The sequence below is a fragment of the Ranitomeya imitator genome, chromosome 1 (assembly GCF_032444005.1).
Source record: "Ranitomeya imitator isolate aRanImi1 chromosome 1, aRanImi1.pri, whole genome shotgun sequence".
In the NCBI taxonomy this organism is placed as follows: domain Eukaryota; kingdom Metazoa; phylum Chordata; class Amphibia; order Anura; family Dendrobatidae; genus Ranitomeya; species Ranitomeya imitator.
Genome location: NC_091282.1, coordinates 71,162,174 through 71,189,352, shown reverse-complemented (window position 1 = coordinate 71,189,352; position 27,179 = coordinate 71,162,174). Strand labels below are relative to the sequence as shown.

The following is a 27,179-nucleotide window of genomic DNA, read 5'->3' as shown; positions in this document are numbered from 1 at the left end:
CTGCGGGCGGGCTTTTTCCCGCCCGACATACTGCGCCCTGCCCACCGGCGCCTCTGCGTCTGGCTCCGCCCCCTTCCTCGTGGGACTCTCAGCTGGTGTGCGCCGCTTCACACAGCAAGCAGCCCTCGCAGCACCTCACGCAGCGCGCCACGCTCCACAAGTGGGACATCTTCCAGGATCGGGTCCGTGAGTAGCTGCACTGCAGACTGACACCCTTCTCTGCCCCACTGTCCCCTAACCCACTGGCATCTTCAGGGATCTCTCAAAATGTCTTCTAAAGGGGGCCGCTCTCGCCCCCCTACCTCTTCATCTTCTGCCTTAGTCACGTACTTTGCGTGTTCGTCCTGTAACAGCAAACTTCCCTCAGGTCAGTCCTCTCCGCTGTCAGTCCTGCAGCAACCCGATTGTTCCCACCGCCCAGGATCCCCCGACTGTTCCGCCCGAGAGTGATCCCCCCATCCCAGGCTGGGCCGCCTCTCTGTCACAATCGGTGGCCGATTTAACACGGGTATCTCAATCCTTGGTGTCCGCGCTGGATCGGTTACCCCTGCAGACCCCTGCCGTGGCCAGCGGGTCGTAGGAACCGCCACCCGAGACCTCCTTGCCAAGCTACAAAAGGTCCAGACAGGAACGTCGGTCTGAGTCCTCTTCGCGTTCCATCTCGCCGCCCGGCCCTCCCCCGCGGTTGGTGTCGCACCGTTCCTCCTCCCCTGAGTCAGGCGAGGCTTTATCTGATGCGCCCTCAGAGGAGATTTCGGAGCTGGATCCTAGCCAAATCGCCACCATGAGTGAGTCGGTCCAGAACCTCATTCGGGCTATAAACCAAACCTGTGGCATTAAGGATCCCTCTACGGAACCCGCAGATCAGGCGGTTTCGTTTAGACGGGCCAAACCACCTTCAAAATTTTTTGCTCCTCATCCTGAATTCGAGGAAATCCTGGCCAGAGAGAGAGAGAATCCGACCAGACGTTTTCAGAGGGGAAAACGCCTGGGGGTGTTATATCCTTTTTCACCAGATCTTACCGCCAATTGGACGGTCTCTCCCTCGGTGGATCCCCCTGTTTCCAGGCTGTCCACCAACACGGTGCTTCCACTGTCCGGCGGAGCGTCTCTGAAGGATTCTAACGACAGAGTTATAGAATCCTTCGCGAAATCTGCCTTTGAAGCGGCTTCAGCAGCGCTATGCCCAGTCTTTGCTTCCACTTGGGCCTCAAAATCCATCTCAAAATGGGCCAAGGATCTACGGCGAGGTATCCTGGACGGGGCTCCTCCCGCGCAATTAGCGGAACTTGCCAACCAGATTTCCCACGCGGGTGAATACCTGGTTTCCGCCTCCCTGGATGTCGCCTCTTGTGCGGCTCAGGCTTCCAGCAATGCCGTTGCCATCCGCCGGACCGTTTGGCTCAAGGCCTGGCAGGCGGACTTGTCCTCCAAAAAGTCCCTCACTAGTCTGCCCTTCCAGGGCTCTCGTCTCTTTGGTTCCCAGCTGGACCAGATCATTAAGGACGCCACTGGGCGCACAAGTTCCCTTCTCCCCCAGGCTAAACCTCGTCGCCCTCCCCCTAGACGGCAGTTTCGCTCGTTTCGGCCTTTTCGTCGCTTCGCTGCATCAAACTCCTTTTCCCAGCAGCAACAGAGGCCACAGGCACGTCAAGAGAAGAAGGCGGTGTCCTTCAGGCCCACTCCGTCCTGGCGTCCTCGCTATTCCCAGGGTAGATCGTCCAGGCCCAGGACTGGAAGATCCACTTCCGCATGACTCTCGGCAAGACTCCAGCCCAACTCCCAGGTTGGGGGGGCCATCTTCTCCGTTTCAGGGACGTCTGGATTTCCGCAGTAGAGGATGCATGGGTCAGGGAAGTTGTATCCTCGGGATACAAAATAGAGTTCGCCTCCCGACCCAGGGATCGTTTCTTCCAATCTCGTCCTCCAAAAGATCCCGCTTTGTTTCCGGGCTTCTTCGCAGCCATCGCTTCTCTGCTAAAATCCGGGGTAATTGTTCCCGTCCCAGAAAAGGAACGGTACACGGGTTTCTACTCGAACCTCTTTGTGGTACCGAAAAAAGACGGCAAGGTTCGTCCCATTCTGGACCTCAAATTGCTGAACGGGAGGGTTCGCCTGAGACACTTCAGGATGGAATCCCTTCGTTCAGTAATTGCTTCCATGGAGGCTCAGGAATTTCTATGCTCTATAGATATCCAGGACGCCTACCTACATGTTCCAATATTTCCCGGACATCACCGTTTCCTGCGCTTTGCAGTGCAACAAGATCATTTTCAGTTCGTCGCCCTGCCGTTCGGTCTCGCAACCGCGCCAAGGGTGTTCACGAAAATCATGGCGGCGCTGATGGCCATTTTGAGGGTCAGAGGCTTGGTCCTGTTCCCATACCTCGACGACATCCTCATCAAGGCTCCGTCCTTTGCTCAGGCCCACGAAAGCTTGTCCATTGTTCTCGACACCTTATCCCGTTTCGGATGGCTGGTCAACCGGAAGAAGTCCTGCCTTATTCCTTCTCAGCGCATCATCTTTCTGGGCATGCTCTTCGACACTCGTCAGTCCAGAGTCTTCCTTCCCAAAGACAAGAGATCCACCCTTTGTCGGGACATACTCTTGCTCCAGGGTCCTCGGCCTCCCTCCCTCCGATCGGCCATGAAGGTTCTGGGGAGGATGGTAGCTACCTTGGAAGCGATTCCCTTCGCCCAATTCCATTCTCGACCCCTTCAGCAAGCCATTCTGTCTCAGTGGGACAGGTCGGTCTTCTCCCTGGATCGGCCGATCAGACTCTCCTTTCGGGTCAAGCGGTCTCTCAACTGGTGGCTGACGTCTCCTCTCATCTCCCAGGGCAGGTCCTTCCTTCCGGTTCACTGGCAGGTGGTGACAACGGATGCCAGCCTGATCGGCTGGGGTGCGGTTTTTCGCCACCTGACGGTTCAGGGCCGTTGGTCGCCGCAGGAGTCTGCGCTGCCGATCAACGTCCTCGAAATTCGGGCCATCTTTCTGTCCCTCCGCCATTGGGAAAGGATCCTCGGGGGCCTTCCAGTCCGGATCCAGACGGACAACGCCACGGCTGTGGCATATGTCAACCATCAGGGGGGGACTCGGAGCTCCTTGGCCCTTGCCGAGGTATCCAAGATCCTCCTTTGGGCAGAGGCAACGGTTCCGGTGATATCCGCGGTGCATATCCCCGGCGTAGAAAACTGGGCCGCCGACTTCCTCAGCCGCGAGGGTCTCGCGGCGGGGGAATGGTCCCTGCATCCGGAGGTCTTCCATCAGATTTGTCTTCGATGGGGAACTCCGGATGTGGATCTCACGGCGTCTCGAATCAACAGGAAGGTTCCGCAATTCGTCTCCAGGTCCCGCGATCCTCTCGCAGTGGGCGTCGATGCTCTGGCCATTCCTTGGTCACAGTTCGAGCTGCCCTACCTGTTCCCACCCCTTCCATTACTTCCCAAACTGTTGAAGAAGATCAAAGCGGAAGGGGTGACGGTCATCCTGATCGCCCCGGATTGGCCCAGGAGAGCTTGGTTCGCGGAGCTCGTCAACCTTCTCGCGGACGCTCCCTGGTGCCTTCCAGACAGGCCCGATCTGCTGTCCCAGGGTCCGATCTGCCACCCGAATTCTCGGTCGCTCAGTTTAACGGCGTGGCTGTTGAGACCGCGGTTCTAAGAGCGTCTGGCCTTTCGGACCGGGTGATTCACACCATGATTCAGGCTCGGAAGCCTTCGTCTTCCAGGATCTACTACCGCACCTGGAAGGCCTACTTCCGTTGGTGCGAGTCCAACCGCGTGCCGCCTATGGTTTTTTCTCTGCCTTCTCTTTTGGCCTTCCTTCAGGCAGGACTGGATTCGGGCCTGGCTCTTAGTTCCCTGAAGGGTCAGGTCTCTGCGCTTTCCATCCTCTTTCAGAAGACCTTGGCCTCTCGGCCACAGGTTAAGACCTTCTTTCAGGGGGTAGCCCACGCCGTCCCGCCGTTCAGGGCCCCTGTGGAGGCTTGGGACCTAAACCTGGTACTGGACGTTTTGAAGGTTTCTCCCTTTGAACCTCTTAGGGAGATTCCTCTATCAGTTTTATCTTGGAAGGTGGCCTTTCTTGTGGCCATCACGTCCATTCGCCGCGTTTCCGAGCTGGCGGCACTGTCTTGCCGCCCTCCGTTTTTGGTCATTCACCAGGACAAGGTGGTCTTCCGACCTCCACCTTCTTTTCTTCCTAAGGTGGTTTCCACCTTCCACCTCAACGAGGACATCGTTCTACCTTCCTTTTGTCCAGCTCCGACTCATCCTCTGGAGCGATCGTTGAACAAGCTAGACCTAGTCAGGGCAGTGAGGATTTATCTGGATAGAACATCCTCTTTCCGGAAGACAGATTCTTTTTTCGTCATTCCTGATGGCACACGCAGAGGCCAGCCGGCTTCTAAAGCGACTATTGCTCGCTGGATCAGAACGGCAATTTTAGAGGCTTACCGGGTCAAGAACAGAGTGCCCCCTCCTGGGATTAAGGCTCACTCTACCCGGGCAGTCGGCGCCTCCTGGGCGGTGCACCACAGGGCTTCCGCCCTACAGCTTTGCAAAGCGGCAACTTGGTCTTCCATCCACACGTTCGCCAAATTTTACAAGGTCCATACCTACGCATCGGCGGACGCCAGCCTAGGCAGAAGGATCCTGCAGGCGGCAGTGGTGAGTCCTCTGACCTGATGGAAGTCCGTTTTCCCGCCCTTGGGACTGCTTTGGGACGTCCCATGGTTCCTGTGTCCCCCAATGAGAGGCGATAAAGAAAACAGGATTTTTGGTTGCTTACCGTAAAATCTGTTTCTTGAAGCCTCCATTGGGGGACACAGCACCCTCCCAATGTTTTCTGTTGTTATCTGTTCTATGACTGTTCTCACGTTACAGTTCTCAAGTTTGTGGTTATGGTTTTTCAACCTTGTTTCATTATCTCCTACTGCTTTCTCACTAACTGAAGAGTATAATGCCAGTCGGTGGGGTGTACACTGCAGAGGAGGAGCTAACTTTTTTTATTTGCATAGTGTCAGCCTCCTAGTGGCAGCAGCATACACCATGGTTCCTGTGTCCCCCAATGGAGGCTTCAAGAAACAGATTTTACGGTAAGCAACCAAAAATCCTGTTTTTGTTCCGGCGTGCCTGTATGACTGATTTTTGTTCCGGCGTGCCTGTATGACTGGTTTTGCGCCGGCATGACTGATTTTTTTTTTTTGCGCCGGCATGACTGATGTTTTTTGCGCCGGCATGCCTGTATGACTGATTTTTGTGCTGGCGTGCCTGTATGACTGGTTTTGCGCCAGCGTGCCCGTATGACTGATTTTTGCGCCGGCGTACCTGTATGACTGGCTTTGCGCCTGCGTGTCTGTATGACTGATTTTTGTGCCGGCGTGCCTGTATGACTGATTTTTGCGCTGGCGTGCCTGTATGACTGACTTTTGCGCTGGCGTGCCTGTATGACTGATTTTTTCCGCCGGTGTGCCTGTATGACTGATTTTTGTGCCGGCGTTCATGACTGACTTTTGCACCAGCGTGCCTGTATGACTGGTTTTGCGACGGCGTGCCTGTATGACTGGTTTTGTGCCGGCATGACTGATTTTTTTGTGCCGGCGTGCCTGTATGACTGATTTTTTTGCGCCGGCGTGCCTGTATGACTGATTTTGTGCCGGCGTGTCTGTATGACTGATTTTGTGCCAGCGTGCCTGTATGATTGATTTTTGTGCCGGCATGCCTGTATGACTGTTTTTTGTGCTGGCGTGCCTGTATGACTGATTTTTTTGCCAGCGTGCCTGTATGACTGATTTTTGCGCCTGCGTGCCTGTATGACTGATTTTTGTGCCGGCGTGCCTGTATGACTGATTTTGCGCCTGCGTGCCTGTATGACTGATTCTTGCGCCGGCGCGCTTGTATGACTGATTTTTGCGCCTGTATGACTGATTTTTGCGCCGGCGTGCCTGTATAACTGATTTTTCCCTGGAGAAATCCGCTTAATTTTCTCCTGGGTGCTGCACTTTCGGGATGGTGGCCGGGCACGTTCCTAACACTACTAACCTGTAAGTAAGTTTGGATCTAATACCATCTAGACACATCACTCTGCTCCGCCGGCTCCATGCCATGCAGGAACTCCGCAGTTTGTATCTGCTGCTTGGACTATGATTGGGGAGACCCAATTTCTCTGTATACAACTCCACGTCCCCTCCATGAGATCTGACCGGACGCTGCTTCCATGGTGTGGACCTAAATCTGGAGTCGTGCACAATCTGATGTCATTGATAAATTGTGCTGATAATTTACTATATATTATAAACTAGATGGTGGCCCGATTCTAACGCATCGGGTATTCTAGAATATGCATGTCCACATAGTATATTGCCCAGTGACGTAGTATATTGCCCAGTGATGTAGTATATAGCACTGCCCACATATATTCACCTTCTGAAGGCCCGTTGAAGTCGTGCTATACTCACCACCCGCCGCCTTTCCCGCTCCTCGCCACGCTCCTGGGACCGCTCCATTGCAAGCAGCAGCTTCTGGTCCCAGGGCTGGTGTGAGCAGGACCTATGATGACGTCGCGGTCACATGACCGTGACGTCACGGCAGGTCCTTGTCGCACACCAGGCCTGACCCCGGAAGCTGCCGCTTGCAATGGAGCGGTCACCGGAGCGTGGCGAGAAGCGGGAAAGGCGGCGGAGGGTGAGTATAGCAGGTTTTTTTTTTTTATTATTATTTTTAACATGACATATTTTTACTATTGATGCTGCCTAGGCAGCATCAATAGTAAATAGTTGGGGACACACAGGGTTAATAGCAGCGGTAACAGTGCGTTACACCGCAGCCCGTTACCGCTGCCATTAACCCTGTGAAAGCGGTGAGTGGAGGGGATTATGGAGCGGGCGCCGGGCAGTGAGTGCAGGTGAGTAGGGGAGGGACTAATCGGACTGTTCCCGTCGCTGATTAGTAGCGGCAGCCATGACAGGCAGCTGCCGAGACCAATCAGCGAATGAATAACCGTGACAGAAGGACAGACAGACGGAAGTGACCCTTAGACAATTATATGTATAGAAGAGCTGATCAGATATGTTGTTTGGAGTAATGAGTTGTGCTATCTTTTTGTGTTATTACACTGTTTTGAATAGCAGCCATTCTGTAAGTGAGAATTGTGTAGTATATCCTTATGTCTATTGCATTTTTACCCTTTTTTGCGTAGAACATCTCTTTATTTGGTCTCTGACATGGGGATGCTGTGTGGGGTAGAACAAGGGCTGTGGCTTCTTTGCCCACTGGTTCTTTATGCCGTTGACCTATTTCTGTTACTTTGTAGGTTTTGTTAACAATAGAAAAAATCGTTACTTTGTTCCTGGATAGGACAACTGTTAGGCTAGGTTCACATTGCGTTAGGGCAGTCCGTTTACCGCATAGCGCTACGGACTGCGCTAACGCAATGTCCCAAAAGGGATCGCATTTGCTGATCCCGCTAGCACAGATGCCCAATGCAAGCAGCGTTTGAGGTCCATCACTCAAATGACGGCACATTGCTAGCGCACGCCCAATGTGGGCGTGCGCTACCGATGCGTTCGCCATTACAAGCAATGGCGGCGTTAACGGACTTTTACACCGCGTTATGCCGCGGTGTAACGTAGTCCGTTTAACGGGTTCACATAACGCAATGTGAACCTAGCCTTATTTCACTGAGGTTTTATTTCTGGATATCGGGGTTGGATTGTCTTCGTATTGAGCTTTTCCTAAAATAAGTCTCCTGATAAATCTGTGAACGTGTATTGTTTTCCAAACTTAATTCCCTCTGCTTTTTTTTATTTAGTTATTTGTGGTGGATGTACAGACGGGACAGATTACAAAGATCCCAATCCTAAAAGATCGTGAACCAGCCAATACGACGCCTCAAAGCTGTGGAATCCATGCCATCGAGATCAACCCTTCACGGACGCTGCTGGCTACCGGGGGAGATAACCCCAACAGTCTGGCAGTGTATCGACTGCCAACCCTGGATCCCGTCTGTGTGGGAGATGTGAGCTTTAGTTTATACTTTGACTCCAGATATAAATAATGTAGGTTCACCACCAGCCTCCCCCAGATCTTGTGCAGTGTCATCTTGTCCTCCCCGGGCATGATCGGGGCGGTAATATGTACTGTGATGAAGCCGGGCACAGCACGCCCTGTGTCTCTACATGCTGCCATGTTTTGGAGAAGCTCGGTGGTGATTACAGCATTTGTGGGAATGTGAACCAATACTAAAGGAACAATATTGGCCACTGGACACATTTTGAGCACTCGGTTGCTCATTGACGTGCAGTATTTTAAAAATTAATTTTATCTGTTATAGAATCATAGAATGGTAGAGTTGGAAGGGCCCTCCATGGTCATCGTGTCCAACCCCCTGCGCAAAGCAGGAGTCACGAAACCATCTCATACAGATGTCTGTCCAGCCTCTGTTTGAAGACTTCCATTGAAGGAGATCTCACCACCTCTTGTGGCAGCCTGTTCCACTCATTGATCACCCTCACTGTCAAAAAGTTTTTTCTAAAATCTAATCTGTGTTTCCTCCGATTCAGTGTCATCCCATTGCTTCTAGTCTTTCCTTGTGCAAATGAGAATAAAGATGATCCTTCTACACTGTGACAGCCCTTCAGATATTTGTAGACCACTATTAAGTCTCCTCTTAACCTTCTTTTGTGCAAGCTAAACATTCCCAGATCCTTTAACAGTTCCACGTAGGACATACTTTGCAGTCCGCTCATCATTCTGGTCGCTCTTCTCTGAACTTGCTCCAGTTTCTTAATGTCTTTTTTTAAAATGTGGTGCCCAGAACTGGACACAGTATTCCAGATGAGGCCTGACCAAGGAGGAGTAGATTCACGTGATCTAGACTATGCTTCTCTTTATACATCCTAGAACTGTTTGCCTTTTTCGCTGCTGTATCACACTATTACTATATTTGAGAAAAACAAAACAGACCGGATAGTATGGAAAAATAACGAGGTCATCCGATATGTCATTGTGGCGATGAAGGGTGGCAAAATTACCATAGCAGTTCATTTTTTTTTAAATGATAAAATTCTAGTTTCCTACAGTCCACACTGCAGGGAGATCACTGCCTTCTGTTGTATACATTAACCTCAATAATGGGAAAACTCCAAAGCTCCATCTAGTGAGGGCTGCAGACAAACCAGTTTATATTTTGAGCTTTAAAGTGAACCTGACTGTGTGATATCACCCACATTAGTGCTTCTAAGAAATTCTCTCTGCTGCTTAGGTTCTACTATCAGAAGCCTCTATACATCTTGTGTGTCTTGCCCTAATTATATTTTATTTTTTCATTAAAGGAGGGTCACAATGACTGGATCTTCTCTATTGCATGGATTAGTGACACCTTGGTTGTGTCAGGTAAGTTGTTATGAGGACACGAGTTTCCAATTAGTTTTCTACATTTAGGCCCTGATTCATGAAGACCAATGGTTTGTCTTAATGAATGAAGCATTGGCGTACGCGGCGTGCACCTCCAACCAAACAGATGGAAAGCGCTGCTTTACGCTCCTCTCCCAACGCCCCCACATCATGGGGAGCCAAGCGTTGTCATTGCAGCTGGCGGTCACATGATGGACTACGGGTCTACCAGCTACGGTGGAGGATAAGATACTGCGAGAGAGCTAGTGGCAGCGCTCCTACCCAGGTCCTGCGTCCCAGCCACGAGAATCCCACTCCGCGTCGCTATCCGGGCAAGCAGGAGGCTTCCTGAGCTTCCGGAGGCCCTGTCAGCTTGCGACAGGGTGTAGGAAGATGGCCAACGAGATTTCATGGGCAACTCTCATTCAGAACGAGAAGCGCCGGAAAAGTGGGCGAGACTGCCAGATCGCGCCATAGTAGGGGCGGTGCTTTGGCCTGTATAAGGCCAAAGCCGGGGACTACATTTTTACCCTGGCCCGAAAAACAGAAAAATGCCTGCCTGTGCCTGTACTTCTCACAGCCCTCCCTTCTCAGCGCTTACCGGAGAGGCTGGAGATGTCTTTCGGACCTCCGTTTTGCAGCTGCTGTCGCTGGTGATTTTGTGGATGTGCAGGGATAAGGTGAAAAACCCTCAATCCACTCTCCCTTTCATAGGGAGATGGAGAGGAACCGTCCGCCTCCTTGCTTCATCCGCTAGACAGTGGTGGAGCAGTGGAGGCTGCACGGATGCCAAAACGAAAGGTGCCTCTGTACATCCAAGGGGTTAAGTCCTGGTGGACAGGGCTGAATGTTCGGCCTTAGGCCTGGCTGCAGAAGAGGATACATGGAGGCGACACTCCATGTGCTCGTCTTTGATGGTGCAGGGAGGTCGGTGCCCTTTTTAAGGGACCTGTTGCCCCTAAAAATCAGCCCAGGCATGGCGTCCCACGTCACAGGAGAGGATATGTGGAGGGGACACTCGCAGTGCACGCCTGTTGTTGGATCGGAGCCTTGAAAGGATCCGTCGCCCTTCATCCAAGTAAAAAAAATCTTAAGCATTAAAATAAGAGTTTTGGGTCTGAATAGCAGACCGTGTGCCTCCTACGGACACTAAGCATGAACTGGTTCTCTATGAGCCAGCAGGAGGGTGTATACTGCAGAGAGGAGCTAACTGTCTTTGTAATACTTAGTGTCAGCCTCCTGGTGGCAGCAGCATACACCCACGGTCTGTGTCCCCCAGTGAGGTGAAGGAGAATAAAGTGCAGTATACTATGTAGGAGTCCGGATGTCACTGCTGCAGCCAAAGAGATATACACTTTTTATTACAGAAAAAAAATGACCTTTTATCCAGGTTGGTCTGAACCCCCTTCTTGTTTCAGGCTCCCGTGATGGATCGATGGCTCTTTGGGAGATTAATGACGAGGTGCTGAATGAATGCAACCTCCAGCAAAGCCACTCCCGGGTACCAGTCTATGCTCATATTTACCACAAAGCATTGAAGGACATCCCCAAAGAGAGCAGCAACTCCTCAAACTGCAAGGTCCGCGCCCTGGCGTTCAACAGCAGGAAGAAGGTAACGTGTGCCCATACCTCGTCTGCTGCTCCACCTCTACTGAGCTCCTGCCTTGTGCAAACAATTCCAGGAAACCTTCCCCTCCAGGCTGTGACGGCCTAACCTCCTGTCTAATGGAGATAGGTGGAAGCTCTCCGCTTTTGTTGGGACTCCTGTTACTTATAACATCCTAAAGAAGGGATGTCAAGCTCCATTATAGAGATGGCCAAAATAATTAAAGAAACTTGCACAACGCTGAATATAATGTAGTTTTAGATCATTGGATGTTATATAGCAATGCTAAGATCCCTGATTGATGCAAAGAAAAGTTTTTATAAGCAATAATAAGCGACAGGTCTATGAGATGCAAACTTTGGTCAGCATTTTACATCAGTATATGTAAGCCAAAATCAGAAGAGAACAATAAGAGGAAAAGTAAAATATAAACATGTCACCACTTCTGCATTTATCACCCACTCCTGGTTTTGACTTTACAAATACTGAGATAAAATACTGACCAAATACTGAACGTGCGAATGCGGCCTAAGGAGCATCCTTGTTCTTTAAGGAACACTAAACAAACCTGCATATAAAAAAATCCTAATGCTTTCCCTTTATTTCCTTACTGTTTTTGTTTTTGTCTCGTGTAACAATTTAAGCTGATAAATACATATCCGCTGTGCCCCTACCGCCACCCCCTCCCTAGTATCCTGCTGTAAGGGGAGCGGACATGGTAAGAGTTGTCCAGGCGTGGGGCTCAAGTCTGCAGTCACTCTGACTGCAGACTTGTGAATCCTTGCAGCACGCACAATGCGCGCTGTCAGGATTCTCCTGTGCAGGCGCCGGGAGTAGGAAGTTGTGACCGCACGTATGCAATTAGTATACTACCTGCCACATTCCGGTTAGATGTGTCCAGCCTTGTTTAATTTTAATAATAATAATTTTTATTTATATAGCGCCAACATATTCCGCAGCGCTTTACAAATTATAGAGGGGACTTGCACAGACAATAGACATTACAGCATAACAGGAATACAGTTCAAAACAGATACCAGGAGGAATGAGGGCCCTGCTCGCAAGCTTACAAACTATGAGGAAAAGGGGAGACACGAGAGGTGGATGGTAACAAATGCTATAGTTATTCGGACCGGCCATAGTGTAAGGCTCGGGTGTTCATGTAAAGCTGCATGAACCAGTTAACTGCCTAAGTATGTAACAGTACAGACACAGAGGGCTATTAACTGCATAAAGTGAATGAGAACATTTTTTTTTTCTTTTAAATAGGCCACACAGGGATCCTTACATTAATGCATTGAGGCGGTAGGCCAGTCTGAACAAATGAGTTTTTAGGGCACGCTTAAAACTGTGGGGATTGGGGATTATTCGCATTAACCTAGGTAGTGCATTCCAAAGAATCGGCGCAGCACGTGTAAAGTCTTGGAGACGGGAGTGGGAGGTTCTGATTATTGAGGATGCTAACCTGAGGTCATTAGCGGAGCGGAGGGCACGGGTAGGGTGGTAGACTGATACCAGGGAGGAGATGTAGGGTGGTGCTGAGCCATGGAGTGCTTTGTGGATGAGGGTAGTAGTTTTGTACTGGATTCTGGAGTGGATGGGTAGCCAGTGTAATGACTGGCACAAGGTAGAGGCATCGGTGTAACGGTTGGTGAGGAATATGATCCTGGCAGCAGCATTCAGGACAGATTGGAGCGGGGAGAGTTTGGTAAGAGGGAGGCCGATTAGTAGAGAGTTACAATAGTCCAGACGAGAATGAATAAGTGAAACGGTAAGAGTTTTTGCAGAGTTGAAAGTAAGGAAAGGGCGAATTCTAGAAATGTTTTTCAGATGCAGATAAGAAGAGCGAGCCAGTGATCGGATGTGGGGGGTGAATGAAAGGTCAGAATCAAGGATGACCCCAAGGCAGCGGGCATGTTGCTTTGGAGTAATGGTGGAACCGCACACGGAGATGGCAATGTCAGGCAAAGGTAGGTTAGAAGGAGAGAACATGAGGAGTTCATTTTTTGACAGGTTTAGTTTCAGATAGAGGGAGGACATGATGTTAGAGACAGCGGTAAGACAATCACTGGTGTTTTCTAATAAGGCAGGTGAGATATCAGGAGCAGAAGTGTATAATTGGGTGTCATCAGCATAGAGATGGTACTGGAAACTAATTAATTCGTTTGTATTGATCAAGGCTGCGCACATTTTGTTAGCATGTGACAGCAAGTTTGTGATTTGCATGCATGCAGTCATGTGCCCTCCTGGCACTGGAAAATCCTTACAGTGTACACTGTGCGTGCGCTGTGAGAGTTCACAAGTCTGCAGTCACATAGAAGAATCATAAACCAGTGTTCTATAAAGTGTCTTTGATAAATTCTGTTAATATCTGGTTATATCATTGTGGGTTATTCATCTTTTAGATAATTATAAAAAAACAATTGTTTATTTGCAGGAGCTGGGAGCCGTGTCTCTGGATGGTTATTTCCACTTGTGGACAGCAGAATACAGTTTAGCCAAGGTATCTGAGTATGGCGCTGAAGGGAGGAACTTAGCCACGTAGTTGGAGGTCTAATACCTTGGATACAATTTATTTTATTATTTTATTAAATGGATATATTTGGGACAAAAAAAAATTATAATTGAGTTTTATGGGAAAAAAAAAACCGCTTTGCACCATTTGGCTTTTACAGACTTGGCTGTTAACTCACGGATACAACCAGTGAGGAAACCACAGGAAAGTGAAGTTAATAAAGGTTGTCCAGTGTTTTATCACTGATGACCTATCCATGGAATAGGTCATCAATGTCTGATCGGTCGGGGTCCGACACCTGTCGCCCCCTCCGATTAGCTGTTACGGATGTCGGCGACGGTCAGAAGTACTCTCGGAGCTTGGTAGGCTTCTGAAATTGGCCGCCGCAGGGTGCTACACATCCGTTTCCTATTCAAATCAATAGGCCGGCAGCCACCAACGCCGATAACAGCTGAGTGTGGGACCACGTGGACCATGACCGATCGGTCATTGATGACTGTCACGGGCCCCTACTCCGTGGTGTAACTAATTCGTCACGTGCCCACTCTCAGCACTCAGACTTGGGGTTGTGCCTGCAAGGGTTTATCTATCTCCCCTCTCTCAGTCCAGCATTCAATCCTGTCCTATGCTGTAATGGGAGCATAAATCACACACCGACCCAGGCCAGACACCCGCTCATACACGCTGCCGCCACTCACCGAATACACGGGCGGTGAGTCCTGGAAATATCAATACTAATAATGTCTACCACTCATAAAGCTCACACAGATTAGGCTATGGATTCTTTTAGAACATTCAAGGTTCAACTTATTAAAGTTTTATACTTTAATACAGAACGTTCAATGCTTACAGTAGGAGAAAGGTATAAAAATGTGATAATAAAAAGACTTATGCATAACAGTGTAAAATAACAGAAGAAACTTACAGAAATCATCTAACTGGTAGTTTGCTTTCTGCTCCCTGAGGGGGGGGGGGGGGGGGGGGCTGAATGGAGTTGGTGGAAGCTGCCCTCACATGTGAACACCTGTCTCTGTATACAGGTCTAATTTATAACTTTGGTCTGGAGGTCAGGTTTCTAAAACAGCCCCTCAGGTTAATATCATAATTGCTTGGTTTTTGATTGGACCACGGCCACGCCCCCCAATCAATATATTATTTTCTCTTGAGATTCTTTGTGTAACCGCTCTCCCAGAAATACTATCAGGCCGTAATTAACATCTCTCTTCCAAGAGCTAGGAGGTGTCAAATGTTACCTTTCTTCTCGGCTTCCAGCAGGACCCCTTGGTGAGATTGGAGACAGAATTCTACTTGTCCCAGGAAAATACATATTAACACCTGGGTGCGACATGCAGTGCCTCAAGACAGATGTTACATTATTGCAAGTGCCACAAATCTATACATAGTCCACTGTATGTGTGTGTGTATATGTGTATACACACACACACACACACACACACGGCCAAAAGTATTGACACCCCTGCAATTCGGTCAGATAATACTCATTTTCTTCCTGAAAATGATTGCAAACACAAATTATTTGTTATTATTATTATCTTCATTTAATTTGTCTGAAATGAAAAAAACACAAAACGAATTGTCCTAAAGCCAAATTGGATATAATTCCACACCAATCATAAAAAAGGGGGTGGACAAAAGTATTGGCACTGTTTGAAAAATCATGTGATGCTTCCCTAATTTGTGTAATTAACAGCACCTGTAACTTACCTGTGGCACCTAACAGGTTTTGGCAATAACTAAATCACACTTGCAGCCAGTTGACATGGATTAAAGTTGACTCAACCTCTGTCCTGTGTCCTTGTGTGTACCACATTGAGCATGGAGAAAAGAAAGAAGACCAAAGAACTGTCTGAGGACTTGAGAAACCAAATTGTGAGGAAGCATGAGCAATCTCAAGGCTACAAGTCCATCTCCAAAGACCTGAATGTTCCTGTGTCTACCGTGCGCAGTGTCATCAAGAAGTGTAAAGCCCATGGCACTGTGGCTAACCTCCCTAGATGTGGACGGAAAAGAAAAATTGACGAGATTTCAACGCAAGATTGTGCGGATGTTGGATAAAGAACCTCGACTAACATCCAAACAAGATCAAGCTGCCCTGCAGTCCGAGGGTACAGCAGTGTCAACCCGTACTATCCGTCGGCGTCTGAATGAAAAGGGACTGTATGGTAGGAGACCCAGGAAGACCCCACTTCTTACCCCGAGACATAAAAAAGCCAGGCTGGAGTTTGCCAAAACTTACCTGAAAAAGCCTAAAACATTTTGGAAGTATGTTCTCTGGTCAGATAAGACAAAAGTAGAGCTTTTTGGGCAAAGGCATCAACATAGAGTTTACAGGAGAAAGAAAGAGGCATTCAAAGAAAAGAACACGGTCCCTACAGTCGAACATGGCAGAGGTTCCCTGATGTTTTGGGGCTCCTTTGCTGCCTTTGGAACTGGACTGCTTGACCGTGTGCATGGCATTATGAAGTCTGAAGGCTACCAACAAATTTTGCAGCATAATGTAGGGCCCAGTGTGAGAAAGCTGGGTCTCCCTCAGAGGTCATGGGTCTTCCAGCAGGACAATGACCCAAAACACACTTCAAAAAGCACTAGAAAATGGTTTGAGAGAAATCACTGGAGACGTCTAAGGTGGCCAGCAATGAGTTCAGACCTGAATCCCATAGCACACCTGTGGAGAGATCTAAAAATGGCAGTTTGGAGAAGGCACCCTTCAAATATCAGGGACCTGGAGCAGTTTGCCAAAGAAGAATGGTCTAAAATTCCAGCAGAGCATTGTAAGAAACTCATTGATGGTTACCGGAAGCGGTTGGTCGCAGGTATTTTGGCTAAAGGTTGTGCAACCAAGTATTAGGCTGAGGGTGCCAATACTTTTGTCTGGCCCATTTTTGGAGTTTTGTGTGAAATGATCAATGTTTTGCTTTTTGCTTCATTCTCTTTTGTGTTTTTTCATTTAAGACAAATTAAATGAAGATAATAATACCAAAGAGTTTGTGATTGCAATCATTTTCAGGAAGAAAATGAGTATTTGACAAAATTACAGGGGTGTCAATACTTTTGGCCATAACTGTATATATATATTACACACACATTTCACCACAATGACCTATCCTAAGGAACTCCGAAGAAGAAAAACGAGTTATCTGCTGGATATTTCAGCTGAGCCTGTTTACATTTTTTTTGGGACCATAAAAAAAAAGGATTTGGCCTTGTAGAGGACCCACTCATTTATATTGTAACAGGAGTGTCACAAAACATCATTCATTTGCTTTCCAGCAGCTTTTTTTTTTTGCCTGTATCAAAAAAAGTGTAGGTGTCTCTTTTTTAGAGGAGAAAAAAGCCCAGCACTAATCACAAATGTGCCTTGGATTGTAATAAAATTCTCATTTCTGCTTTTAATCCTCTGTGTTCCTACTTTTTAGTCCATGAAAGAAGATGGCTGAGCAGGAACCTCCTCCCTCCTGTGCTGCTCACTTAAGAGTGAACTTTGGATGTAGTCCAAGCAGGTCACAGCTAGTGATGAGCGAACATGCAGGGATAAGGTGTTATCTGGGCATGCTCCGGTGCTAACAGAGTTTCTTCAGCGTGCTCGAATAATATATCCGAGTCTCTGCAGCTGCAACACATGCAGGGATTGGCTGTTTGTTAGGCAATCCCTGCATGTGTCGTGGCTGTCGAACAGCCGGGAGACATGCAGCCGCAGGGATCCGAACATATTATTCGTGCACACTGAAGACACTCGGTTAGTACCTGAGCATGCTCAGATAACACCTTATCCCAGCACTTTCGTCCATTTCCAGGCAGTACAGCACTAACAATAGTTATATTTCATGCAATCTCATGTTGCATTTTTTTGACGCAGTAAAAATTTACCATTTTAAAAAATCACAGCAAAATGTTGCTGGTTTACTTATGGTTTATTTCTTAATAAATAATTTTTATCTTCTATTTTTGCACCCATTTTAGTCCATATAATTTACATTTTGGCAGCTGGACATACAGTACAGACCAAAAGTTTGGACACACCTGCTCATTTAAATATTTTTCTGTATTTTCATGACTATGAAAATTGTACATTCACACTGAAGGCATCAAAACTATGAATTAACACATGTGGAATTATATACTTAACAAAAAAGTGTGAAACAACTGAGATTATGTCTTATATTCTAGGTTCTTCAAAGTAGCCACCTTTTGCTTTGATGACTGCTTTGCACACTCCTGACATTCTCTTGATGAGCTTCAAGAGGTAGTCACCGGAAATGGTTCTCCAATAATCTTGAAGGAGTTCCCAGAGATGCTTAGCACTTGTTGGCCCTTTTGCCTTCACTCTGCGGTTCAGCTCACCCATAATCATCTCGATTGGGTTCAGGTCTGGTGACTGTGGAGGCCAGGTCATATGGCGTAGCACCCCATCACTCTCCTTCTTGGTCAAATAGCCCTTACACAGCCTGGAGGTGTGCTTGGGGTCATTGTCCTGTTGAAAAATAAATGATGGTCCAACTAAACGCAAACCGGATGGAATAGCATGCCGCTGCGAGATGCTGTGGTAGCCATGCTGGTTCAGTATGCCTTCAATTTTGAATAAATCCCCAACAGTGTCACCAGCAAAGCACCCCCACACCATCACACCTCCTCCTCCATGCTTCACGGTGGGAACCAGGCATGTAGAGTCCATCCATTCGCCTTTTCTGAGTCGCACAAAGACACAGTGTTTGGAACCAAAGATCTCAAATTTGGACCAAAGCAAAGATTTTCACTGGTGTAATGTCCATTCCTTGTGTTCTTTAGCCCAAACAAGTCTCTTCTGCTTGTTGCCTGTCCTTAGCAGTGGTTTCTTAGCTGCTATTTTACCATGAAGGCTGCTGCACAAAGTCTCCTCTTAACAGTTGTTGTAGAGATGTGTCTGCTGCTAGAACTCTGTGTGGCATTGACCTGGTCTCTAATCTGAGCTGCTGTTAACCTGCGATTTCTGAGGCTGGTGACTCGGATAAACTTATGCTCAGAAGCAGAGGTGACTCTTGGTCTTCCTTTCCTGGGGCGGTCCTCATGTGAGCCAGTTTCTTTGTAGCGCTTGATAGTTTTTGCCACTGCACTTGGGGACACTTTCAAAGTTTTCCCAATTTTTTGGACTGACTGACCTTCATTTCTTAAAGTAATGATGGCCACTCATTTTTCTTTGCTTAGCTGCTTTTTTTCTTGCCATAATACAAATTCTAACAGTCTATTCAGTAGGACTATCAGCTGTGTATCCACCAGACTTCTGCTCAACACAACTGATGGTCCCAACTCCATCTATAAGGCAAGAAATGCCACTTATTAAACCTGACAGGGCACACCTGTGAAGTGAAAACCATTTCCAGTGACTACCTCTTGAAGCTCATCAAGAGAATGCCAAGAGTGTGCAAAGCAGTCATCAAAGCAAAAGGTGGCTACTTTGAAGAACCTAGAATATAAGACATAATCTCAGTTGTTTCGCACTTTTTTGTTAAGTATATAATTCCACGTATGTTAATTCATAGTTTTGATGCCTTCAGTGTGAATGTACAATTTTCATAGTCATGAAAATACAGAAAAATCTTTAAATGAGAAGGTGTCCAAACTTTTGGTCTGTACTGTATGAGCAAAGCCCTACAAACTCTGCCATCAGACCGAGCTTACTGACATATTTTTACGTAAACCTTTCTGTAGGGAAACAAAGTGCCTGTGAAAGCCAAACTGCAAAATTTGTAATGACTCGACTGCAAAAATAATTGTTTTGCCCCCCCCCCCCTCCCACCCCCCAAAAAAATTATTTTACTAAAGCGATAGCCTATGACCTGAAAATGAATTTACCATTCACTTTGAAGCAAGCTATGTATGCGGGGAGCTCCCCCTAGTGGTGGGTTAATTTGAATCCTATTACTACAAAGAGATATTGTTAGAGCTCTGCATACTTACGGAAAGTCTAGTGATCAATAGACCTAATCTAGACAGGAACTTCCATGGTATAATAGCGGGCATTACGGTTTTACTGCTTTGATATCCGATGGAAAATAAATTGTACTTATCAATGTTCCCTAATGGTAATATGCAGTTAAATAGATTAGATGGTATCTGAGACATACCATGCAAAGAAGTTCCTTGAACCAGTATGGATAACACAAGCTAGGAAAACAGCAGGAGAAAAGTGTGTATAAAAAGAACTGTTACCTCCTGTGGGCTGTGGTGCCCAGCCCCTCACTCCGACGCGCGTTTCAGCGCACTGCCTTCTTCTGGGAGTTTTATTGCTTTGTAGTATTACTGCTTCTCTAAAGATAGGAACAACTTAATGGTTAAACTTGACATCCGATTTAATTACCTTTTTTTTTTTTTTTTTCCCTCTCCTTTTCTGGTCTCAAGCAGCTGCTGTCTACAAAGTTACCCTATTACAGAGAGAACGTCTGTCTGGCCTATGGCCTGGAGTGGTCCGTCTATGCTGTGGGATCACAGGCGCATGTGTCTTTTCTTGATCCTCGGCAGCCTCCTGAGAGCGCCAAGTCCGTGTACTGCAAAGAACAAGGCAGTGGTGAGTCTACGGGCCTTAGTAGTTGAACAGAGTGTTGTAGAGAAGTATTATTTACCCATTTTAGGAACTCAACACAACTAGTGCCTCATACTAAACAAAAGTCAATATTGATTGATCCACATTCTCCCCAGCAGCAAAATGATGATTGAAGTAATGGTGGAATAAGCTGGAGGTGGTCTAGATCAGAAGCGCGGCTATTAACCATGTATATACTGTACGGCTGCGGCAGACGGAGAGGATACTCTTTCTTGCTTTGATCACATATAATCTGTATTTGTGTGCAGGTATCCGCTCTGTGAGCTTCTATGAGCATATTATCACTGTGGGGACCGGTCAGGGCTCTCTCTTATTCTATGACATCCGGGCGCAGAGGTTTTTGGATTATTCCACCAGTTATTTTAATAGTTCAAAGTCCAAAGGAGACCTCCTCAAACTGACAACCGGGAAAGGCTGGCTGGTGAGTACATACGAAGGAGATAAAGGGATGCGCTTTGGCTTAATAAGTAAGATGGATGCTAATGTACCTTTTTGTATCGGCTTGCATGGATAAATTAATCGGCATCTATTGGGCTTACATCAAGATTCCTATGAATAGGAGATAAGTTTGCCGATCACCGGGAATCTTACTGATGGGAGCGCCTCCCATCCTGAGAATAGGGCGCTACACAGCCCCGTTTGTATGGCGTGGCATTTGACCATGGAGCGGTGGTGTGCATGCTCGACCTCCAGTGATCGGCAACTTATCAAGTGTCCTATAAATAGATGATAATGTGAAAAAATTGTATAATCCCCAGTTTTCTGTAGTTTATAAATTTGGAGTTTTTAACTGCATGTAGTGCCACTTTTAAAGTAGCCCCACGAAAGTGCCCTTTTGCAGAGGAAATGTCCCTTATCCTGCGGATAGGTGATAAATGTTGTTTCTTTCTCGCTCCATTGGGGGACACAGGTAACCGTCGGTGTATGCTGCTGTCGCTAGGAGGCTGACACTATGCAAATAAAGAAGAAGTAACTCCTCCGCGGCAGTATACACCCTCCGACAGGCTCCAGGCAGCTCAGTTTTTGCTTAGTGTCTGTAGGAGGCGGACCTGGATCGAACACCAGATCCGCATTTCTTTTTTTTTCTTTTAGGGATTGTGTGTTTATTAATCTTTTTCCCTTTCGCTTCAGATACACTTCTGGGGGTTACAGGGTGCAGTTCTTCTCAGCCTGATTCCCTGCATTAAGCGACCGAGAGAGCAGTGTGGTATCACCCACATCGCACCCTCTCGGATCCGCTGGGCAGGACTTTGTTTCATGTCACCTTGGTGTGTTCATGTTTACTTTTGGTGGCCAGTCCTTGCCTTTTCTCTGTCGCCTCATTGGGGGACACGGGAACCATGGGTGTATGCTGCTGCCACTAGGAGGCTGACACTATGCAAATAAAGAAGTAACTCCTCCTCTGCAGTGTACACCCCACCGACAGGAAGTAGGATATTCAGCTTCCCTTTTATGTGTCAGCACTTACCTTTTCTTTCTTACAGACACTGGATTAAACCTCGAGCAGCTCCAGGTTTTTATTTCCGACCGTGGCAGGAACAGGTTCTCCCACCTCGGATAGGAATTGGATCTTGCTCTGGGCAAGCATCGTCCAGTGTAGAAGGCTGCTCCACGCCTGGATCAGATCTTGGGGTTTTGGTGATAATACGTTCCTTCCTTCAGCAGGATTCGTATCCTTTTCACCGTTATTCTCGTTTGTGTGGTGTCTTATACCTAGGTAAGTAGATCCAAATGCTAGAACCCTCTCCCCGTTCCAGAGGGTCCGGATCGGATAGGGTCACTCATGTCGTCATAGGTAAGGATCTTCCTTTTGGCAGTCAAGTTTTTTTCTGAGGCCTATGTACTCCTTCCTAGGGCCAACTTCTCATGGAATTGACATTCTCCAGGTTTTCCATGGACTCGCCTCCTTTGACTGCTCATATCCGATTGTGCCGATCAATGCCCATCTTGTCTACATTTTCCATAGTCCCTGTTAACCACCTTCATCCCCGTGCGCTTAAGTTTAGCTTCCTGATGGATCTGAGTCTGCGGAATCTTCCGGTAGTCTCCGTTCTATCTACTTAGACAGGCAAGAGGTGGTCTCTTCAAACGGTTCTCCCTTTCTGAGCCGTTTTGTTGATGTAGCAGAGCCTACATTGCTGGGTTGAGATCCAAGGTTTCACCCGAGGTCCCCTTCAGTACGTCTTCAGCGTTTTGCTCTCTAGCAGGTCCTCAGTACCCTACTTTCAAGTCCTTTCTTGTCATTTCAATTTAATGGTCTTTTCTGGGGTTTCTCTTGGAATCCTTAGTCCAGCTGTTCCAAGGAGGGAAGCGTCTCGGTTTCCTATATTCCCTCTCTTCTGAACTTACTGCGAGCTGACCTCTTCTCCGTCTCTGGACCCTCCGGTTTCCAGACTTTCCACCGATGGTCCTCCTCTCCCAGAGAGAGCATCCCTCAAGGATACCAATGGCGGACTAATAGTCCATGGTGAAGTCGTCCATTGAAGTGTCCGCCGCTACATTGTGCCCTGCCTTTGTCTCCCTTGCGGACTAATTTTCCCTTGCAAGGAAGTACATGGTATCCGCCCTCGCGGATGCCGCTGCAGGTGCTGCTTGGACATCCAGCAATCTGGTGCCCATCCGAAGGACCCTTTTTGATTAAGGCGTGGCAGGACTTATCCTCTAGGAGGTCCCTCACCAGCTTGCCTTCTGAGCTTTTCCGTCAGTTTGGCTCCAACTTGAACCAGTTATTAAGGAGGTCCTCTGAGGGACAAGTCCTCTTCTTCCTCAGTCTAAAACTCGTAGTTCTCCTGGGACCGCGTGTGCTTTCTTTTATTTTATGAAATTTCTTCAAGACATCAGACATTCCTGCATTTTTGCAAGGGGCAGGTCCTTTTTCATTTTATACCTTTCTTTCAGGCTCTCAACCACTTCCTGAGTCTGTGGTAGAAGTTTTGTACATTCTGGGGATCACAGGTTCAGTGCTCTGCCCTTACCTTGCTGAGGTTCTCCATGGCTCTGTCCATCGTTCTTGATTCCCTTCCCTTCGCCCTGCTCGGACTCATCCTTTGGAGCGTTCTCTCATCACCAGGTCAGGGCAAGGTGCATCTGTCCAGCTAAGGCCCTCTTTTCAGTATACGGGCTCGGCGTAGAGGCCCTCCGGCCTCAAATCAATGTATGCCCGCAATATCCGGTCAGCAATGTTTAGATTTACCAGGTCAGAGCAGAGCTGCTCCTTCCAGGTTTAAGGCGCACTCTACCCGGGCAGTGGGCGCCTCCCGGTTGTGCCAATATAGGGCCTCTGCCTTGCACCTCTACAGACTGATGATCGGTCCTCCAATTGTTTGCGAAACTTGCATGCCTAGCTTCGGCGTATGCAGGCTTAGGTAGGAAGACCTTGCAGGCGATGGTGGCGAGTTCCTCTGACCTAGATTGGAGTTGACTGCTGTTCCCACCCCAGGGACTGCTTTGGGACGTCCCATGGTTTCCTGTGTCCCCCAATGAGGCGACAGAGAAAACAGGATTTTTGGTTGCTTACCGTAAAATCTGTTTCTCGGAGCCTTCCTTGGGGGACACAGCACCCTCCCAAGTTGAACAGCTCTGTTTTTTGTGTTATACTGTTAACGGTTGAGTTCTTTGAACACTCCTTGAGTGTTTGAAACTGTTAATCTGTAAAGCGCTGCAGAATTGTTGGCGCTATATAAAGATGATGATTATTATTATTATTATTATTATATTCTTTCTCTTTTTTACACGTTGCTTCTCCTACTGCTTTCTCACTAACTGAATATCCTACTTCCTGTCGGTGGGGTGTATACTGCAGAGGAGGAGCTAACTTTTTTATTTGCATAGTGTCAGCCTCCTAGTGGCAGCAGCATACACCCATGGATTCCTGTGTCCCCCAATGAAGGCTCCAAGAAACAGATTTTACGGTAAGCAACCAAAAATCCTTCCCCCCCCCCCCCCCCCCCCCCCTCATCCCTCTCCTCGGAGTGGGCTGAGAGGAAGACGGTGGTCACCTGCGGTGACTTCCCCCTCTTTTAAGGGGTTGACGCCGTCTTCTGCGCCAATTGATATAGCGCGGAAAGGAGGACCACATCTCCCAGGACCCTTTCTGCCATCAAGGGATCCTGATGCGTTCCTCATCTTTAGGTAAGAAGATCTTCAAGCAACGGCAGCCGTAATTCAATAGAAAGGGACCCCATTCCTTTCGCTCCTTCGCCCCCTCAGGTGGTGCCTCTCAGAATGACCGGTCTTCCACTCAAAGGGACCGAAGGAAGTCTTCTTTCAGGCCTACCCCTCACTGGAGAGCTAAAGTTCGCTCCTCCAAATCTTCCGGTTCTCGCAACCACAGATTTTCCTCCAAATGATGGGGTCACCCCCACCTGGAAATCTTTCCAGAGTGGGAGGCAGGCTTCTAATGTTCACAGAGTCTTGGTTATCGGTGGTCGACGCCTGGGTCAGGGAGATTGTCACATCAGGTTACAAAATAGAATTTTCGTCGCCCCCAGGAAGACGTTTTTTTTCCTCTCCCACCCACCCAAACAGCCCCCCCATGTCCCAAGGCTTTTTCAGGCGATCGATTCCCTTCTCGCCTCAGGGGTAATCATCCCAGTACCTTCCAACCAGCGGTTTTCCGGTTTTTACTCAAATCGGTTTGTAGTTCCGAAAAAAAGACGTCTCTCTTCGCCCGATTTTGGACCTCAAACGGTTGAACCGCCACCTCCGGATTCGGCACTTCAAGATGGAGTCCTTGCGCTCGGTGATTGCCTCCATGGATCCGGAGAATTTCTGTGCTCTATGGACATTCGGGATGCGTATCTGCACATTCCGATTTGTGTTCAGCATCAGAGGATCCTTCTTTTTGCGATCTAGGACCAACATTTCCAATTCACGGCTCTTCCTTTCGGCTTGGCGTCCGCCCCAGGGTCTTTACCAAAGTAATGGCGGCGGTCATGGCCATCCTTTGGTGGAAAGGGATTATGAGAATCCCCTATCTCGACGTTCTCCTCGTAAAGGGTCCGTCTCGCCGCGACTGCGGTCGCAGTCTCCAGATCACTCTGGATATGTTAACCCGCCTCATTTGGATAATCAACGAACAAAAGTCCACCTTGCTTCCGACCCAGCGCCTAGAATTCCTGGGCATGGAATTCGACGCTATTCAGGCTCAGGTCTTCCTCCCAAGGGAGAAATTCCTCTCCCTTCGGAGGGGCATCAAAGTCCTAAAGCGTCCTACCCCTCTACCTCTACGGCTCGGCATGAGGGTTCTGGGCAAGATGATCGCTTCCATGAAAGCGGTTTCTTATGCTCAGTTCCACTCCCGCCCTCTCCAACTGGCCCTTCTGTCAGTTTGGGACAGGAATCCACTCTCCTTAGACCGCCCAGTTCGCCTCCCTCTCGATGTGAGACAGTCTCTCACTTGGTGGACGTAATCCACTTCCATTCTGCGCGGGAGATCGTTTCTCCCCCTCCGCTGGCAGGTCATCACCACCGATGCCAGTCTACAGGGGTGGGGTGCGGTCTTTCTCCACCTCACAGCCCAACGGGCGCTGGACTGCTCAAGAGGCATGCCTCACGATCAATCTCTTGGAAATCAGGGCTATTTTTGTAGCCCTCCTTCGCTGGCAGCCCCTCCTCTCGGGAAAACCGGTCCGCATTCAGTCGGACAATGCCACAGCTGTGGCTTACATAAACCATCAGGGAGGGACTCGCAGCAAGCAAGTCATGACGGTGGTGGCAAAAATTCTGCGGTGGGCGGAGAACCACGTTCCCTCCATATCAGCTGTCCACATCCCAGGGGTGGACAATTGGGAAGCCGACTTTCTCAGCCTTCAGGGGCTCATGTCAGTCAAGTGGGCTCTTCTCCCCGCTGTCTTCGACCAGATTTGCCAAAGGTGGGGCGAACCGGACGTCGACCTAAAGGCCTCCCAAGCAAACCACAAGGTTCCCCAGTACGTATCCAGATCCGAGGGCCGTCGGCTGCGACGATCTCGTGGGCCCAGTTTCAGATGCCTTACCTGTTCCCGCCTCTTCCCTTGCTTCCAAGGGTCGTAAAGAAGATAGTCAGAGGTGGTTCCCGTTCTCTTAGTAGCTCCAGATTGTCCCCGCAGGGCCTGGTATGCGGAGCTAGTGAACATGTTATTGGACGTACCTTGGAGGCTCCCAGACCGTCCGGATCTTCTATTGCAGGGTCCCCTCTTCCACCCGAGTTCTCGGTCTCTGAATTTAATGGTATGGCTGTTCAGGCCGTGTTCCTGAAGGACGAAGGTTTTTCTCAACGTGTCATACAAACCATGATAAGAGCTAGGAAACCGGCATCTTCCCGTATCTACCATAGATGTTGGAAGGCCTTTTTCTTCTACGCCTCATTGGGGGACACAGGACCATGGGTGTTATGCTGCTGCCACTAGGAGGACACTAAGTAAACAGAAAGATATTAACTCCTCTGCAGTATACACCCCTTCACTGGCTACAATTCAACCATTTCTTGCTTAGTGTCTGTAGGAGGCACTTGGGTCCGTTTTTAGACCCCAACTTTCTTATTTTAATTTTTATTTTTATGTAAATTTTTATTCAACGGAGTGAAGGGGGCGACGGATCCCTTTTTATAGGGCCCGCTCTCCCCCGAACCAGCAACAGGCGAGCACGGCGAGTATACCTCCCCGTCCCTCTCCTGCGACGCTGGAGCACGCCAATTTTTACTGGGGCGACGGTTTCCATCTTTGGTCCCGATTTCCCTTCCCCCCTGCAAGACGGCGAGTACATAGAGCCCGCTCTAATGTACCTCTCTGGGGGCCCAACAGACAAGGCCCACACTGCATGGCGTTGCACAAGGGCTGACAGAAGAGGATGAGGATGGATGGAGCGCACAGGTGACAGGGGGACCTGCATTACCGGAGGGCACGGAGTACACATCCCTCCTGCGCCCCGAAGCTCTAGGGGAACAGGCATCGGCGGTATTTGCGGCAGAGTCCCTGGGGAGAGGTGCCGGCGGTCGGGGGCCTGCGGTGGTCAGTGACGCTCCGTTGCGGTCGCCGGGCAGGCCGGAAATTTAGTCCCTGGCTTTTCAGCCGGAGTAGGCCGTAG

The 27,179-nt window shown here is 48.6% G+C and overlaps 1 protein-coding gene across 2 annotated transcripts in view; it reads left to right on the top strand.

The window, feature by feature from the left end:
• The window catches only part of DCAF12 (DDB1 and CUL4 associated factor 12), a 61,969-nt gene that overhangs the window by 26,059 nt on the left and 8,731 nt on the right, over positions 1-27,179 (top strand). Inside the window, exons 3-8 of one of the 2 annotated variants that reach the window (XM_069747754.1) lie at positions 7,813-8,019; positions 9,335-9,395; positions 10,814-11,007; positions 13,439-13,504; positions 19,916-20,078; positions 20,363-20,535. In XM_069747754.1, coding sequence (XP_069603855.1) covers positions 7,813-8,019; positions 9,335-9,395; positions 10,814-11,007; positions 13,439-13,504; positions 19,916-20,078; positions 20,363-20,535 — 864 coding nt within the window. Of the gene's footprint in view, positions 1-7,812; positions 8,020-9,334; positions 9,396-10,813; positions 11,008-13,438; positions 13,505-19,912; positions 20,079-20,362; positions 20,536-27,179 lie in introns of both variants that reach the window. The other variant, XM_069747745.1, reaches the window with a different exon arrangement.